This window comes from Saxophila tyrrhenica, assembly GCF_035928015.1.
Source record: "Saxophila tyrrhenica strain CCFEE 5935 chromosome Unknown scaffold_19, whole genome shotgun sequence".
Taxonomy (NCBI): Eukaryota; Fungi; Ascomycota; class Dothideomycetes; order Mycosphaerellales; family Extremaceae; genus Saxophila; species Saxophila tyrrhenica.
Genome location: NW_027041751.1, coordinates 441,485 through 457,707, shown reverse-complemented (window position 1 = coordinate 457,707; position 16,223 = coordinate 441,485). Strand labels below are relative to the sequence as shown.

The 16,223-nt window shown below is 55.0% G+C and overlaps 8 protein-coding genes across 8 annotated transcripts; 5 read left to right on the top strand and 3 right to left on the bottom strand.

Moving 5' to 3' along the window:
• Positions 1–662: 662 nt before the first annotated feature.
• LTR77_009871 (uncharacterized protein) lies at positions 663–1,765 on the top strand (the record flags this gene model as incomplete). Its single annotated transcript, XM_064807097.1, has 2 exons — positions 663–1,035; positions 1,095–1,765. 2 exons carry the CDS (start codon positions 663–665, stop codon positions 1,763–1,765), a joined length of 1,044 nt encoding a protein of 347 aa, XP_064654913.1.
• Positions 1,766–2,505: 740 nt separating this feature from the next.
• On the bottom strand, positions 2,506–5,014 carry CYR1 (cysteinyl-tRNA synthetase; the record flags this gene model as incomplete). Its single annotated transcript, XM_064807096.1, has 2 exons — positions 2,506–4,791; positions 4,841–5,014. 2 exons carry the CDS (start codon positions 5,012–5,014, stop codon positions 2,506–2,508), a joined length of 2,460 nt encoding a protein of 819 aa, XP_064654912.1.
• A 578-nt stretch (positions 5,015–5,592) lies between these two features.
• LTR77_009869 (uncharacterized protein) lies at positions 5,593–6,249 on the top strand (the record flags this gene model as incomplete). The annotated part of the gene is made up of 1 exon (XM_064807095.1): positions 5,593–6,249. One exon carries the CDS (start codon positions 5,593–5,595, stop codon positions 6,247–6,249), a length of 657 nt encoding a protein of 218 aa, XP_064654911.1.
• Positions 6,250–6,718: 469 nt separating this feature from the next.
• Positions 6,719–7,791, top strand: MIR1_2 (mitochondrial phosphate carrier protein; the record flags this gene model as incomplete). Its single annotated transcript, XM_064807094.1, has 3 exons — positions 6,719–6,826; positions 6,877–7,638; positions 7,708–7,791. 3 exons carry the CDS (start codon positions 6,719–6,721, stop codon positions 7,789–7,791), a joined length of 954 nt encoding a protein of 317 aa, XP_064654910.1.
• A 711-nt stretch (positions 7,792–8,502) lies between these two features.
• LTR77_009867 (uncharacterized protein) lies at positions 8,503–10,593 on the top strand (the record flags this gene model as incomplete). Its single annotated transcript, XM_064807093.1, has 5 exons — positions 8,503–8,814; positions 8,885–9,690; positions 9,746–9,843; positions 9,900–10,052; positions 10,106–10,593. 5 exons carry the CDS (start codon positions 8,503–8,505, stop codon positions 10,591–10,593), a joined length of 1,857 nt encoding a protein of 618 aa, XP_064654909.1.
• A 265-nt stretch (positions 10,594–10,858) lies between these two features.
• LTR77_009866 (uncharacterized protein) lies at positions 10,859–11,214 on the bottom strand (the record flags this gene model as incomplete). The annotated part of the gene is made up of 2 exons (XM_064807092.1): positions 10,859–11,084; positions 11,141–11,214. The coding sequence occupies 2 exons, from the start codon at positions 11,212–11,214 to the stop codon at positions 10,859–10,861; spliced, it is 300 nt and encodes a 99-aa protein (XP_064654908.1).
• Positions 11,215–14,635: 3,421 nt separating this feature from the next.
• LTR77_009865 (uncharacterized protein) lies at positions 14,636–15,520 on the top strand (the record flags this gene model as incomplete). Its single annotated transcript, XM_064807091.1, has 3 exons — positions 14,636–14,676; positions 14,735–14,763; positions 14,814–15,520. The coding sequence occupies 3 exons, from the start codon at positions 14,636–14,638 to the stop codon at positions 15,518–15,520; spliced, it is 777 nt and encodes a 258-aa protein (XP_064654907.1).
• Positions 15,521–15,623: 103 nt separating this feature from the next.
• Positions 15,624–16,171, bottom strand: LTR77_009864 (uncharacterized protein; the record flags this gene model as incomplete). Its single annotated transcript, XM_064807090.1, has 2 exons — positions 15,624–15,761; positions 15,785–16,171. The coding sequence occupies 2 exons, from the start codon at positions 16,169–16,171 to the stop codon at positions 15,624–15,626; spliced, it is 525 nt and encodes a 174-aa protein (XP_064654906.1).
• Positions 16,172–16,223: the final 52 nt, after the last annotated feature.

The following is a 16,223-nucleotide window of genomic DNA, read 5'->3' as shown; positions in this document are numbered from 1 at the left end:
CCGTGGTCATCGACACGCGGTATCAAAATGCCTGATGAGGAGCAGGACACAATGGCATGAGGTTGATTGTGGCTTGGCGCATCTTTCGGAGGAACCTGTGTCCGAGGTCTCTGCTTTAATTAGACCTCAGCTTTAATTGGTAGGTCCTCCACCACTTTAATCCCGCCATTGGGGGCTGATTCCTGCACGATGGCACATTGTGCATGCTTGCCATTGTTCCGTACAGTAGTCCATCGGGGGACGAGATGGATCGAAACCATCAAAGGTATCGCAGAGCTCCCAAGGATAAGCCGTTGCGCCGGGAGTCGACCAGAGGGAATACTGGCGATGCGAAGCAAACCTCGCTACTCCTCCAGACAGAAGAACGACAGCTTTAGCAGCAAGGCTAGAAAGACTCGAAGGATCACTGGAGGCTAGATATAGCAGCGCCTCCTGCACAATCATTTCATGGCCTGTCCTCTAAAAAAGCCATCTACTCAGCCGCTTCCGCGCTGAGTGCCTGGGTAGCCCTTGGATTGGTAAGGTGGATACACATACTCTCTTCATCTTCTGCTCCGAAGTACCGGGATCGCTCCTAGGTCAACAGACAGCGTCTTGAATCTCTCTTCCTCTTGTTCTGCGGCGTGCTTGGAAGAGAAGGGCCGCACTTATTAGAAGGCAGAATGCGATGTACTGCTCGCCCATCGAGCAGGCGGATAGCATTCCCACTGCGCGCAGTCTTGTTCGGTCTACTATCCTTCCTCATAACATCTGCGCATGGAAGATTGGTGAAGCGAGACGAGGTCAACTACTGCATCAACCCCCCAGCCGCGGGGCCATCGGAGGACTTCTCGGACAACATATCTTTCACGGTCGGCTCCGTCGTTGACATTGGGTGGGTGACAGACTATCCGTCTGTTGCCTTGCAACTATGCCAGCAAGGCCCGGACTCTACCGCTGCGTGCTACCCGCTGTTTCGCAACCAGGTCTCGGTGACGTCTGTGCAATGGACGGTGGGCCTCGGGGGCAGTGGGTTCATTCTGAGCGACGGCCAGGGTACGTGAGGAGACAGGTCATGACCTTTGATTGCTCGCTAACCTCTGGCCCCGCGATAGTCTTCTACTTCCAGGTTTTCAATGGCAACCTCGACTCCGAGGATACCTTCACATGCCACTATTTCAACATTGTCGAGAATGGCAAGCAGACCACGCAAAGTGTCGTCACCGCAACAATGAATCCTGGCGCTGTCGCCGCGTCTTCCTCATCTGTCGAACCCTTCGTCCAGACCGTTACGATGACCCCTAAAATCACCCTACAAGCCGCTGTTGTCTCCGCAACACCTTCGTCTTCGGTCAGCTTTACAAGTACGACAAAGGGCTCAACACAGAGTCCGAGCATTACCAGCGAACCTTCAAGCTCCGGCCTCTCTCAGAGCGCCAAAGTCGGAATCGGCGTCGGTGTGGGCGTGGGTGTGGTCTGCCTCGCAGTTGGGCTGCTGATAGGCTTCTGCCTCTGGCGACGAGGAAAGCAAAAGTCTGCACAGACACAGGATGCACAACAGCAGCAGCAAGACCCGTTCTTGCCTGCAGTCTACCAGGCCAGCAGCGGCGAGACACAATCCGCCTTCAGCGCGGATCCGAAATATGCACCAATGCAGCAGTACGGCTATCATGGTGGAGAGTTGCCGGTGACTGAGCGGCCGGCAGAGATGGCTCATGGGGGCTCGCCGACGCAGGAGTTGCCGGGTTCACAGCCTTTCCAGGCGTATAGACCGGGTGCGACATGAACATGAGCCCGGCGATGTGCATAGAGTGCGAAGCGGCATAGATTTGCTTGACATTCTTGTTTTCAACAGCGAGGAGTTGGAAGGTTGTGAGCTTTAGGAGTGCTCCATTGCGACTGCGATACCACAGAGTCTGTTAATGACTATATGCATTTGTACAAGATCAGGTCGGCTACTGAGATCAGTACATCATCTAAGAGAAGGGCATGTTCTCACGACAACGTAGAGCCTCTTTTCGTCATCACATCCGCTGCAGTGGCATCAAATCCATCGGGATAGCAGAGAAGAGAGTGCTCATTCAACCGATGAACGAAACGTCCCATGGCCACCAAGCCTTCTCTTCAAGAACAACAGCCGGTGTAGTAGCATCAAGATGCTCACTATCAGGGAGAAGCCGCGACTCGAATGCTGGGAACCACGCCACCTCTGGCGTAGCTTCTAGGCACAACGGCCTGAGAGCAGTCGGTACAGTGGCACGAAAACGAGTCGTTTCTCCGAGAGCATTCCGACAGTTCGTCGAGCGTGTATGCTTCTCCGCTACGCAATTTGGTTCTCACGGGCAGTTCAACGGAACATCAAAGGCATTCGCGGCTTCGAGAGCCACAATATTTACCAGGTTCTCAGGCTGTATAAGGTCTGCTATAGCTGCCTGGGACTGTGTCTCGACGGTCGGAAAACGCCACATAGAAGGTGCTACAGCCACCACAAGCGCTTTGTGTCTCGGAGAAGCTTACAGAAGCCACCTATTGTCTCCCACTCGCCAGATAGGCCTCGTGCAGCTTCTTCTGCCTCTCCCAGTCCTTCTTGAGTTTTTTCACTCTCGACTTCGCCAACGGCTCACCACTAGCATCCTTGGTCGGCAACCCCTCCTCATCCCACTCGGAGAACTCCTCATCCGCCTTGAACATTTCGACGGGATTCAGTTTGCCCTTCTCCAGCTTCTCTCGCTCCGCTGCAGCGGCATCAGCCTTCGCCTTCTCCTTTGCAGCGGTTTTTGATGCGGCCACTGCTTCCCGGTCTGCCTTCTCTTGTCGCAGGGATTGGGAGAGTGGCCGGACGAGGGATGGCAGACCCTCGCGGTCCTCGAGGTAGATGTCTAGGTTCCAGAGTACGCGATCGCGGAGATCGTCGCAGGCGGCGAGGTAGTCCTTTGGCGGTGCACCCTTCTTGTGTAGGCCCACAACCGTGCGCTGGAAGTCGGCGTTCGCATTGGCGTACGGCTGGTTGGCACCAAAGGTCGTGTCCACATCTTCCATCTTACCTAAGGCGGTGAGGTTGATCCTGCCCGCTATCGCTTGCTCTCTCACGCGGTCGCGTAGGCGAGCTAGAGGTAGAATGAACGGCTTGGCTTTTTCGGGTATGTCGTTGCCGGACCATCCGACTTGGCCGGTGGGCGGTGATGGTTGCGAGTCGAGGCCAAACATGTGCACCATTTTGGTGATCCAGCTCGCAAGGGAGGTGCTTGTAGACAGCGCTATTTGCTTGTCAGGTGTGGAGTTGTACGCGGTGATGAGTTCAGTTATGACGCGCATTGCTGATGGTGTGTCGAAAGAGTCGGAAAGAGCGTCACCAAACTTTGCTTGGGCTTCGTCTAGTCGGAGATCCATCTCCGTCTTCTGTGACGCGACGGAGTTGCCGTTGCCGTTGCCGTTGATGTGTGGCTGTCGGGACTGGAGATCTCGAACCTTGAGAAAGAAGTTGTTGACACGCTCCTCCCAGGCCAAGCCAGCTTTGACAAGGTCAGGAGTAATCTCTAAACCGTCCTTCCAGTTGCCGAGGAGGAAGACGATGCGAAGCCCACGCGGCGTCCATGCACCCTCTGACAGTGCTTGCCTAATGGTAGTGAAGTTCTTCAGCGATTTCGACATCTTCGCTCCAGAGATCGATAGGTGGCCAGTGTGTAGGAAGTAGTTGACCCATTGGTGGCCAACGTGGGAGTCAGAACGATTGCACCAGTACGCTTCCGACTGCGCAAGCTCGTTGTCGTGATGCGGGAACGCCAGATCAATGCCGCCAGAATGAATGTCGAATTGCTTGCCCAAGACGTCTGATGCCATGGCACTGCACTCGATATGCCATCCTGGTCTGCCCTCACCCCACGGGCTTGGCCAACTCGGTTCGCCTGGTTTGCTGGCCTTCCAAAGCGCAAAGTCAGCAGCCGAACGCTTGAACCCGGTGTTCTTGGCGACCAAAGCGCCCTCGCCATCAGCCAGCATCTCCTTGTCGTTGCGGTTCCAGGGCTCCAGACGCGCGTAATAGCCGCCCTTTGACTCCCAAGCGCCGATGTCGTAGTAGACGCTGCCTTCGTGCTCGTACGCAAACCCGTTATCCTGTATGCGCTTCACGAAGTCCACAATTTGAGGGCCGTATTCAGTGACGCGAGTGACTTTGTCCGGGTATCGAACATTGAGCGCCTTCATGTCTTCGAAGAAACGCTCTTCGTGCCGCTTGGTGAGAATCGTAAAGATGCCGTGGTCGTTGCCTTTCACCGTTGACGACCGCAGTGAGTCGATGTAGGGTAACAGAACACCCGTGGTTCTCGATACATAGTCTTCGAGGGAGGGATCGGGAAGCAGCTGGGCTTCTGCTGCGGTTCGAGCAATGGTGAGGTGCATCTTGACCTTGGCCTCTTTGTCTCCTGGCGGAGTGCCGTCGTCCGTAACGCTCTTGCCCTTCATGACGTGGCCATATTTCTTGTCCGCTTCCTCACCAAACTGCTCTGGAGCCACCTGCGAGTCCAGCAAAGGTAGATTCTTCTGTGCATATGCATTCAGTGCCTCTGCCGTTGTCTGCCGAATTTCTGACGAGATGGCCTTTTCCACCCCGTTCGAAACCCCATCCTCCTGCTCGCGTGCTTTCCGATGCTCTTTTAGCCACTCGGCCAGAAGATGCTGTTGTCGAGCTGCAAGGATGATCTTGTCATCGACATCTGTGATGTTCATGACAAAGTTGACGTCGAAGTGGAAGTAATCCTTGAGTATTCGGCGTATGATGTCTTGAGAGACGTAGTTTCTCGCATGCCCGAGATGCTGTTCGCCGTCAGCCTCACAAGGCAACCATGTCTGATATGAAACTTACAGCATCATCGTAGACTGTTGGCCCGCAGGCATACCAGCTGACTTTCTTGGGCTTCAGCGGGTAGAAGGGCGTCTTGGTACGGGTGAGACTGTTGTACACTCGAATGTTGGGCGCTTTCGGGTCGATGCTATCGGACTGAGGAGCGCTCCATGGCGGTTGCTGTACCGCCGCCATACCCCGTGAGAAGGTGTATTTTGGTGGTGTGGTCGAAATCTGTGGGGATGATCTCGTTCGCGAGTTGTGGTGCAGTCTTGCTATGAGATCAGGAGCATGATCCAGACAGTGTCGTGTCGAGGAGAAGAAGGAGCGCATGAAGTTGGCTCATGGATGAGTCGAAGCCGCATTTTCCAATGTCCGTCAGAGCTCGAGGCAGCTGGACCCTTGCATGTCCCGCATCCTGCTTGCCGATCTCCGCCCGCGCCGTTCCCTTAGCTTCAACTCAAAGTGGCCGGAGCCCGGTCACACCCCCTTCCTCCACGGATACAGGTCCTCCGACGACATCAGCCCCACATGGATTCAATCGGCGAAGGAGAACAGTTTCAGCTCTTCCTGCTGTGTACGAGACAGCCGCCAAGGACTATCAACACGCAATCCTGGCTTCTCCAAGGCAACAAAAGCTTTGAAGCGGCCGCGTATGTCCGCGTTGGCAGGAGGCAGAAACATTTATCAAGAAGAGTCATTTGTAAGCATTTCAATGTGTATATCCCTCTCTTCAGCCTTCCACTTTCCCTACTGTGCCCTCAAAAGCAATCATGGCGGTCCTCGACATCTCAATCTACTTCGACTTCATCTGCCCATGGTGTCTGATCGGCCACAAGTCCCTCGACAAGGCCATCAACCTCTACCAACGTACCTACCCAGGCGGTCGGGATGACGAGATCCGATACAATCTTCTGCCATATTACCTCAAGCCAGATGCTCCACAAGGCGAGAGCGTCGCTGCGCTAGAAGCCATCGAGAGGAAGAATGGCAAGGAGAGAGTCAATGCCATCCGGACCCGACTGGAGCGCGTTGGGAGAGAGTACGGAATCGATTTCAGCATGGCTCACTTTGTCGGCAGCACGCGCGATGCCCATCGCATGCTGCGGTTCGCGCCAGTTGAGAAGCGGAAAGAATTGCTCGAGGAGGTGTATCGGTTGCATTTCGAGTCGGACCTGGATATCACTTCTCACGAGGGTCTTGCGACGGCAGCTGAAAACGTGGGCTTGAGCCGGGTAGAGGTGCTGCAGTTTCTCAGCGGCCAACAAGGAGGCGAGGAAGTGGATGAGCTGGCGGCAAAGGCCCGGAAGCAGGATGGTGTCGCCAGTGTGCCCACCGTTGTCATTGGTGACCGGCGGCTGGAAGGTGCAGAAGACGTGGGCGAGTTCTACGAAGCATTGATTGCTGCGAAGGAAGCTGCGTCTGGCTGAGAAAAAGGTGATGGGTCGAGATGGACCGGACGCATCTTTCTGCCGGGTCTATGGAAGTTCCTTCTCAACATGGTCTAGGATTGGACGATATGTCTCACTGCGCCAAAGGCGTTCAGATACTCTGTTTGGCATTTTGTTGGCAGACCGCATGCAAGTCCGTTCCTGTAGATGCCAATGATACCAAATTTACAGCTTGCCAAATATTTGGTCCTGAATTGATAGTAACCAAGTCAGCACATTCTTGTTATCGAAGAATAGTTTTCGTGAAGATGTCTTTTATTATCAAGGCGAAAGATATGTGGTCGAAGCTTCTGAGTCAGCCACCGCGTCACTTTCAAAGCGGGTGGCCGGGAGCTTGATTCTGCGGATGCAGACGGGTATGGACGCTATCAGAAACAACTTTTTGCGCGCCAACATCTTTCTACACACCATTGGAATCGTCACGGGCATAGCATAGCATTGAGGTAACATGGCGAGCAAGGCGCCCACCACGGGCAACCTCACGCCCGACTTCGTGGCGACGGACTACATGAAGTTCTTTGGAGCTGGCGCGTTGGCAGCATGTGGAACTCACGGTGTATGTACGCGCGCGGTCAAGCAACTCTGACCAGCTTTTAATGTTCGCAGGCCGCCACGCCAATCGACGTTGTCAAGACGCGCATCCAAGTCGACGACAAACTCAAAGGCCAAAACATGCTCCGCGCAGGACGATCAATCGTGGCCGGCGAAGGAGCGGCAGCTCTTCTCACAGGCTTCGGGCCCACAGCTGTCGGCTACCTCGTGCAAGGCGGTGGCAAGTTCATGGGCTATGAGTTCTTCAAAAAGAAGTTCGTCGACTGGGCTGGGACGGAGCAGGTGGCGACGAAGTACCGCATGCCCATCTACCTGTCCGCATCAGCAGCCGGAGAGTTCTTTGCCGACATCGCGCTGTGCCCTCTGGAGGCTACGAGGATCCGACTGGTCTCGCAACGAGGGTACGCTACTGGCCTAATACCCGGCTTTGCACGTCTGGCGCGGGAAGAAGGCTTCCGAGGATTCTACTCTGGTTTCGTGCCTTTGATCTTCAAGCAAATCCCGTACGCTGTGGGTCAGTTCAGCGTACACGAGTTTGCGAACGAGGCAATCTTTCGTGCCATGGGTCCGGAGCGGAAGGCCAAGCTCAGCCATATCGAGGCGACTGGTGTTGAGCTCGCATCCGGCATGACTGCAGGTGTCGCGGCCGCTGTGCTCAGTCATCCTGCTGATACGCTGTTGTCGGCCATCAACAAGGGTGCTGGTGACAAGGGTCAGTCTACCACTGGGAGAATGTTTTCTTTGGCGAGAGAATTTGGCCCGAAACGTCTCTTGCTTTCTGGGTTGGGGCCCAGGGTGGTGATGACCGTTGGCTTGGTATGTTGCTGAGCCCTTGAATAATTTCCCTGATAAATTGTGTGAGATATCTGCTGACGTTTGCTCCAGGTCGCTGGACAATTCGTCATCTATGCGCAGTGCAAAACATTGGTCGGCGCGCCGCCAGGCATCGAGATCCATAAAGAGGACTAGATATCAAAACATTCACCACCATATTGAAACATATGAGGCAGATCCCTTGCTGGGATGAACAGCAATACCTGGGACCCCAGCACCAGCACTTCGACTGGACACTTGACTAGCAGGAGCGGAGAAGATCGGGCAAGCTTTCCTCTTATGTACAGCCGCAAGGTTATCCATGCAAGATCCTTGGTTTTGGCTCTTCAATGGGGGTCGAATTACAAGGAGGCTGTGTTTGGCGATAGAAATTGACGACGTGGTATGCTGATACTGGTACATAGACAGACCGCTAATATCTGTAGGCCGCCGAAAAGGCCTAGCCTTCTCTTCCAAATCTTCCCTCACAATTGACTTCCCTTCTCCACATCTGGCTGCCCAAGGCCTCCACTACAGCCACAGTCTCCATCTTCCCGAGGGAGTAGTAAAACCTTATGCTGAAACCTTATCCCGCGGACCGGACCACAGCAGACCCGCGGGGTGCGAGATCGCTCACTGGTTGATCTGGATCTCAAATTTTACGATCCATTGCTTCTTTACCTAGGTATGTAGTTGGCAAATCGTCAGTCAAGCACGCGCCACATGCATACGTCGATCTGGAGCCACTGCGCCGGAGCTGCTGCTTTCGCATGACCTCACCTACCTGCCTTTTCACAAGGCTCACCCGTCTGCCTCCTACATTCCCAAACAAGGGCCCCCTCAGACAACTCAAACGGTCCAAGCAACATGAAAGCAGAAGAAACCACCATTCACAAGACTGGTCGTGAAGGCCCACCAGATCTCCGACTCCTACATTTCAATGATGTCTACCATCCAGCGACTGGGACCGAAGACCCAGTGGGCGGTATTGCGCGTTTCCAGACAGTGTGCAATTACTACCGGGACGACGAGAAGTTCAAGGATCTGCCCAAGGCTATGACGTTCTTTTCTGGTGACGCTCTGAACCCAAGCCGCGAAAGCACGGTGACGAAGGGTGCGCATATGGTGGAGGCGCTGAACAATATCGGGATTGATGCGGCTACCGTTGGGAATCATGAGGTGAGTTGTTGGATCTCTAGCGTTTTGATCACCTACCTGGGTGGAAATTGGAAGCTGATGAGAAGCTTAGTTCGACTTCGGAGAGGCCAACTTCAAGAAGCTCGCTCAGAGATGCGACTTCCCATGGCTCCTCGCCAATCTCGACGACCCAAATGCGGGAGAGAACATGTGTTTTGGCCAATGTGAGAAGTCGAAAATTATCGAGGCATCCAACGGGCTCAAAATTGGGATCCTTGGGTTGGTGGAAAAGGAATGGTTAGAGAAGATCAACACCTCTCTCCCAGCCAGCCTCCAGTGGAGAGAGCCGATCGAAGTGGCCAAGGAAATCGCTCCTCAGCTGCGGGAACAAGGCGCCGACATCGTGATCGCATTAACCCACATGCGCCAACCAAGAGATTTTGCTTTTGGCGACGGCATTCCTGAAGGTCTGATCGATCTCATTCTCGGCGGCCACGACCACGAGTACGAGTACCAGGTCTTCAAGAGCGGAGCCACTTTCCTACGATCTGGATCTGACTTCAAGAACCTCAGCTACGTCGAAGCTCGACGCAAGGAGGACGCGAAAGGATGGGATTTCGACATCGTGAGGCGAGACATCGTTCGCGAGATCCCGGAAGATGAGAAGACCTCTGAACTGGCGGAGAGGCTGGTCCAGGACGTCCACAGGAAGCTCGGCAATCGGATTGGCTTCACATCCGTCCCTCTGGACGCCAGATTCGACACTGTTGGGCAGCAGGAGTCGAATTATGCGAATTTCGTGGCGGATTTGATGCGCTTGTACTACGAGGCGGACTGTGCAGTGTGCACAGCGTTCACCATCAAGGGCGATCAAGTGTACCCGCCAGGCGAACTCTTCCTCAGGAATCTTGTTGACTGGTATGGAGACATTTCTCTGTGTGCGGTTGCTGATGCATGCTGATTGAGCACCCAGTCATCCGTTCGAGGACCCCGTGGTGGTGGTTAGGGTCAAAGGAAAGGCGCTTCGCCACGCTTTGGAGAATGGTGTTAGCCAGTATCCAGAACCCGCTGGTGAGTATCTTCAGAAATTCGATTTGGGAAGAGGCATACTGACAGGTAGTCGTTAGCTTGCTTCCCGCAAGTCTCCGGCATCAGGTACTCCTTTGATGGCGAAGCCGAAGCTGGCAAGCGAATACGCGAAGTCGAAATGAACGGCAAGGCCTTGGACGAGAATGCAGACTACACAGTAGCGTGTCGAGCATTCCTGGCTTCAGCCAAGTGTGGGTGCTCTCTTCAAGTGCTGTTGACACATCCCATTGCTAATCATCTCCAGTGGGCTATGAACAATTCCGCGTCCACGCCGAAGGCGGCGGAGCAGAAGAGGTCGTCTCAGAGGAAGAGGGCGTTCTCGTATCTGGGTTGCTACGGCAGTACTTTGCATCAATCGAGATCGTCGACAGCATGAAAGGGTTGGCTCAGAAGGAAAAGAACCCCACATCGCAGTGGGACAGAGTCAACGACGAGATGGACAAGTCGCACCCACCTAGGGAGTCCTCGAGTGACGGGAAGAGTGGTGGCAAAAAGCGAAACGCTGATGATGGCAGTGACGACGACGAGGAAGTGAGTTCTCGGAATGAAGAACGGGAGAAGAGGTTACAGGTGGCGAGGAAGGTGCTCAAGCGATGGCGACGAGTGGCTGGAATTCAAGGTCGGCCGGAGTTGGCGAGCGAGCAGGAGCATGGCGAATTTGTTGTTGGGTGGACAAAGGGTATTGCGCCGAAGCTGGATGGGCGGATACAAATGGTAAGCGGTCAGGCTTGAGGGATGGCGAAGTAAGGTAGGCTTCCCGCCCAAGCATAGTTGTATTATCGAGTCTTGCATTAGACGGCCGTACTAAGTCCTCCAGCAGATATAGTGAGCGTCCGCATTACATCCCTCCGTCATAGTTTGCATCAGTGCTGTTGATACCTGGCAATGAAGGCAGATGATTATGCTTCCATCATGCAAATTCGTACAATGTCCCCCAGCAAACCCAAACGCCATAGAGGTCAGGCATCCAGCCTCTCAAATGCTGCTGCTACTCCGGTCATGAATTCTTTGCTTCCTCGTCCTGGCCTGTCCGTCCAGGCTGTTGACTTGTGGTCGATGCGGCTTCTTGTTGTGCTCGAGCAGCCGCCGCCTTTGCTTCTGCAGCGGCTTGCTCACGGAGCTCCAGGTCCCTCTTGAATCGTGCAACAGAAGCTATGAGCCGTTCCTCGGCCATCTTCGATGGCTTTGGCGGCTCGTATGCTGCAGGTGGCGTCCACGCGGTTCTGTCGTGCGTGTTAGGTAAGGCAGCCATGGTGTGTAGGAGAGTGGAGGAGCATACTCCCGCTGGGATGGGCTGGCGGCGGAGACGCCATTCGAAGAGACCGTAGGTTGTGTATCGCCGTTGGCGGCCATGGCTGAGGTGGATGAAGTCATCGAGGGCCTCTGAGAGCGGATGTCTGGTCGTGTGATTGTGCAAGGAAACACCTGCGGTGGTCACACGCTTTTGAGTCGGCCCTCATGCATACCCGGCAGAATGGCTCGCGTGCTCCCCTTGCGGCAACGAACGCTGCAGAACAACCCAGACGGCGTTTGCGACGAGACATGGACGAAGCCCATTTGCATCTTTTCTCGGCTGCCTGCATCTTCGACGGGTCAGGCCCAACGGCATCGCCAGGCGTGCCAATGGGATGGGATGCCGAGCGGCCTAGATCAGCGCCCGGCGAAAGTCTGCTCGAGCGCGACGCGAACCACGTCGACGCCCGCAACGTTGCCTCCCGCTCAAAACCAACCACATCGTAGATACGTCCTGACCGCCGGGCGTCGACGAGCACGCCCGGAGGAACACCGCATGACATACACCGTACTCGGTGCTGCACAGCTGTCTTCGCAGGCCAAGCGCCTGTCTAGCGGTCATTCCTGCCCCCCCTGCTCTGCTGCATGAGCACTCAATGCACTCCACCCAAACCAGTCGCACGCTTGGGAGCTTGAACCGGAAGTGCAACCCGTCATCACTCGATCGCTCTTGGAGCGATCCAGGGAAGGCATAGGCATCTGCATTGGTGAGAGGCTCAAGCACACACAGATGCGGCCAAGGTAAGCGAGCGACACCGGGCTTGCAGACTGCATGCTCTGTGTGACCTGGTGACTCACCGTGGCGCTCTGGATCTACTACCTCCATCCCGTTCCTGACGGCCAAGGCGAGCGAACCACGGATCGTGCGTTGGCGACAGCAGTGAACAGCTGCCCTCTCGCCTCGTCTTTCGCTTGTCCATATTTTTAGCCGATACAAAGATGGCAACTGTGGCATCTTCCGCAGCATCTAGAGACGAGAGACATCGCACACCCTTGCCGCAACAGGCAACTGAGGTGGCCTTGACTGGGACCGCCAGGCCGGCCGTTCGTCTTCACGCCTTGGATCATCTATTTGCAAGCCACGAGCGTCCAGAATGTCGCAGATCTCACACCTCCCATATTGGCGACTCTTGGAAGTCTCGCGAGTGCACGGCAAGCGGCCAGGGACATGCAAATCTGGAGACCTGCACAACATGCACCGTCGACCCTGCTAGGCTGTTCGGCTGCTTGCACCCGACATGGAACTACTGAACGGCAGCGCACTTGTCCATCCTCCGCATGGGCCAATGGCAGAGGCTTGCTGCATCTGGGATCTCAAAGCTGACTTCAGCTCTTTCGCTACGCCCCAGTACGTGATGCTCTCCAGGCTAGGAACACGGATTTGAGACGTAGCCCTTCGGAATCAACCAGACACTTCGGATATCTCATTAGACGGTCTTTCAATACGACGACTGTGGCACCGTACATGGGGAGGATCGGAGTCCGCAGACCCCGTTACACCACGCCGAACATGTGTTCCACCGCCTCCGCCGTTCGTCCCAGTGCGTGCGACCTTTACAGCCGTCGGGACGCGGCATTGCGGAAGAGCGCGAGGACCTGCGGTGTGACGAGGCCTTTCAACGTCTGTTCGCGTGCTCGACGAATGGTGTAAGTAAGACATATCTCGAGCTGTTCGACCTCGGGCATGAAGACCGCCCACTGCTTGGTCACCAGACACTGGGTAAGCTGGCGAGAGGAAGAATTCCATGTCAAGTTCGCAAACCTACGGAAGCTACGTCTTACGCTGCAAGCATGGACCCTACGATGATTCGCTTGAAGTCGCAGCTCTGGGTCTTCATCAGCAATCTGTCGGCGCATGCCGTGCATTTCGTTCTACAGCACCCTCTACGCACAGATGGGAATATTGCAATTTGCGAGTATTTCCGAGAATCCACGCTAACATATCCGAAGGCGAGCCCATGCTCGAGAGGTAGGTTGTTTCGTTCCTTTGCTGCGTAAAGCTGCCCCGTGGTCTGAGGAAGCGAAGTAGGTCGTCTGACTTCCGGCAATCGAAATGTGCATGAAGCTGCGTAAAACACATCCTGACCCGACTCGCCAGACAGACCAACCCGTACATTTGGCGCAATGCACTAGGTCCCCCTCTCGGAACTACAATCTGAATCGACGATGGTATCGAGCGCAGGATCACTCAGGCTGTCTTATTCGCTGAACGCCACCACCATCTTACCGAAGTCGCCATAATCGCCGGTAACGACATCTCCAGTCCCCTCGGGGATAAGGACGACGCAAGTTCCGGTCGTCACCCACTGCCTTTGCCCAAGCTCAATGCCGTTCTCGCTAAGCTCCTTAACAACCCAGCCCAGCGCGCGTCCCCGACACCTCCCAACACTTCTGCACCACTCCCGACTCGGACAAAGCTTCTCCCACCGCCTTTCCATCCCTTCACAGTATGTACTGACAGATCTCGAGCTCGCCAGTCGGCCGCCTCAGTACCCAGCACGAAGCTGTCGACACACGCATCATCAGCAGTTAGCAGCGGAGCGCCTGCAGCTGTTCAATCATCGTACTGCGAGTCCGGTACATCTACGCCTACGACAAGCTCATCCGCGTCCCAAGCGACCTCCGATGTCTCATACTTTGCCCGGCGAGGCGTGAGGACCCTGTCCATGCGAAATACGAGTTCCAAATTCGCGACTTGCATCCGGTTTGGTCCTAATTGTACGGTATCGCCTAGTTTGGTGACGCGTTCGTGGAGGAAGTGGCCGGCCGGGGAGTAGGAGAGGTTGGAGTGTTGGCCTGCGGTGCTTGCGGCCGCAGTTTTACTGCCGCAGAGACGAGAGGTGGTTAGACGGAGGACGTGCCACTGGATTGCATAGCCGTCTGGCACGTTGAGGGGGCGGATTGGGTCTGGGAGAAGTGGGAGGGTCGTGCCAGTTTCCCAGTGGGTGATGAAGGTGTTAGATGCTTCTACGTCCGGTGATGGCATTTTTGGTTTGGCACAGGAGTGTTCTTACTTGCTTCCAAGGAGATGTTGAGTCGATCCCGAGTAAGGTAGAGTTCTGTAGAGTTGGATGCTTTGACCTCTGATGAGGTCTACTCGTACATGGCATCACTACATGATGAGAGGATATTCAACCTCCTTTCGAGCGAGGAGGAGATGGAGCAGACAGGATGGAGCAACCCGTCTTTCGTTCTGTCCAGTGTCACCGTGATACCGGGGCAGATGCATGTAGTTTCTAATATGGAACTAAGCCTTCGATCACGACCTGCAGGCTCCTCCACCCACAAGCTTACTTCGTTGCCAAGGCCAGCCACTCATGTCGTTAGATGGTCGATCCTTTACATCACTTCTACTCATTGAAACGATCCTCGAAGTCGACACGACCTTTTCAAGCCGATTTTCAACTGCGACAACCTTCGTAATCTACGAATCAGAGCCTCCCAGTCGTCGTGACCTCTCAAGAGACCGGCCCAATCGATCATGGCTGAACTTCAGAAGCCTAGGACTCTCGAGGGCAAGATGTGGGTGCCATGAGTTTGACACTCTGGCGTCTCAGCGACAACCCTGACATTTCCGTAGTGCCATAGTCACAGGAGCATCACGCGGCAGTAAGAAAGCCCGGAGGTGTTGAGACGAGGAATACTGACAACCCTCGCAGTCGGCAAAGCCATCGCCTTCGACCTGGCCTTGCGTGGCGCGAAAGTGGTCATAACCTACTCCAGCGACCGCTCGAAAGCACCCGTAGAGCAGCTCATCTCCCAAATCAAGGTCGAAGCCAGGAGCTCAGCGATTGGCGTACAATGCAATCTACAGCACCTCTCAGCTCCAAAAGAGATCATCGACGCCTCCATCCAAGCATTTGGCAATCACATCGACATACTCGTGAACAACGCAGCAGCCATCTCAGCCAACTTCATCTCCGACATAACGCCAGAGTACTTCGAAGAAATCTTCAGCTTGAACGTACGAGCCCCGCTCCTCATGGTCCAGGCAGTGCATCCACACCTCCGTGCTCCGGGTCGCATCATCAACATCAGCAGCGTGGCAGCTCGGAACGGCTACCCTGGGACCGGAACCTACGCTGCTTCTAAGGCGGCGCTGGAAGGCTACACACGAAACTGGGCGGCTGAGCTTGGGAAGGACGGTACCACGGTCAATGCTGTTGAGCCAGGTCCTGTGGAGAGCGAGATGCTGGATCAAGTTGATCCCAAGACTGTTGAGGCGCAGAAGCAGCAGACGCCTGTTGAGCAGAGGGTAGGGAAGACGGAGGAGATTGCTGAGATTGTTGGGTTTCTCGCAGAGCCAAGATCATCTTGGGTCACTGGACAGTGTCTTAGCGCGAGCGGTGGCTATGCCACTTATTGATCGCCTCCGCGAAAAGGGTGCATCTGCCTCAAACGTCGATCCCCTCCAATCCAGATCGATCGAAGCAGTTCGTTTCCATATGAGCCCCCTCCAATCGAGCCACCTAGGCATCGCCTCTCAGTCTCACTCCACGCAGTTGAGCCTTATAGATCTGACTGGAACCGGTGGAACCTGGCAATGGTTCATCATTTCCGGAGTTTCGACCTGTACGACGGTCGATCAGCTGCTTGATCTTGACGTACTAATGTTGACGACAGAGCTTACGTGTGAGAGTTGCGAAGTCTCTACGCCGCAGAAGTTATCGGCGTACGATAGAATCGTACAATCTCCAAAGTCCGTTGGCTTGTTCCCAGGCCACCAGTCAGGCCCATGCCAAGCATAGGAAAATGCGTAGGCAACATGTGCGCGTTCGTCGTCAGGCCACCGATAGCATTCACCATCAGCTTCAATGACATCGGGAACGTGCTCTTTGACGTTGAAACCTTCGCCTTGGCAGGTTGTCTCGTTGTAGCGGTCGAACAAGATGTGGAAGTCGAAGAAAGGGATGTGTCCTCTAGGTGAAATCACTGGGAGCGCAGGTCGTGCCGTGACAGTCGAAGACAGCACAGCCATAAGCGCAGCCGTAAGCGCGGTCTTTGAAAAGGCGACCATAGCGAGAGTCTCCGAGGTTCGAAAATGCACACAAGTCTTTAATAGATGAGCT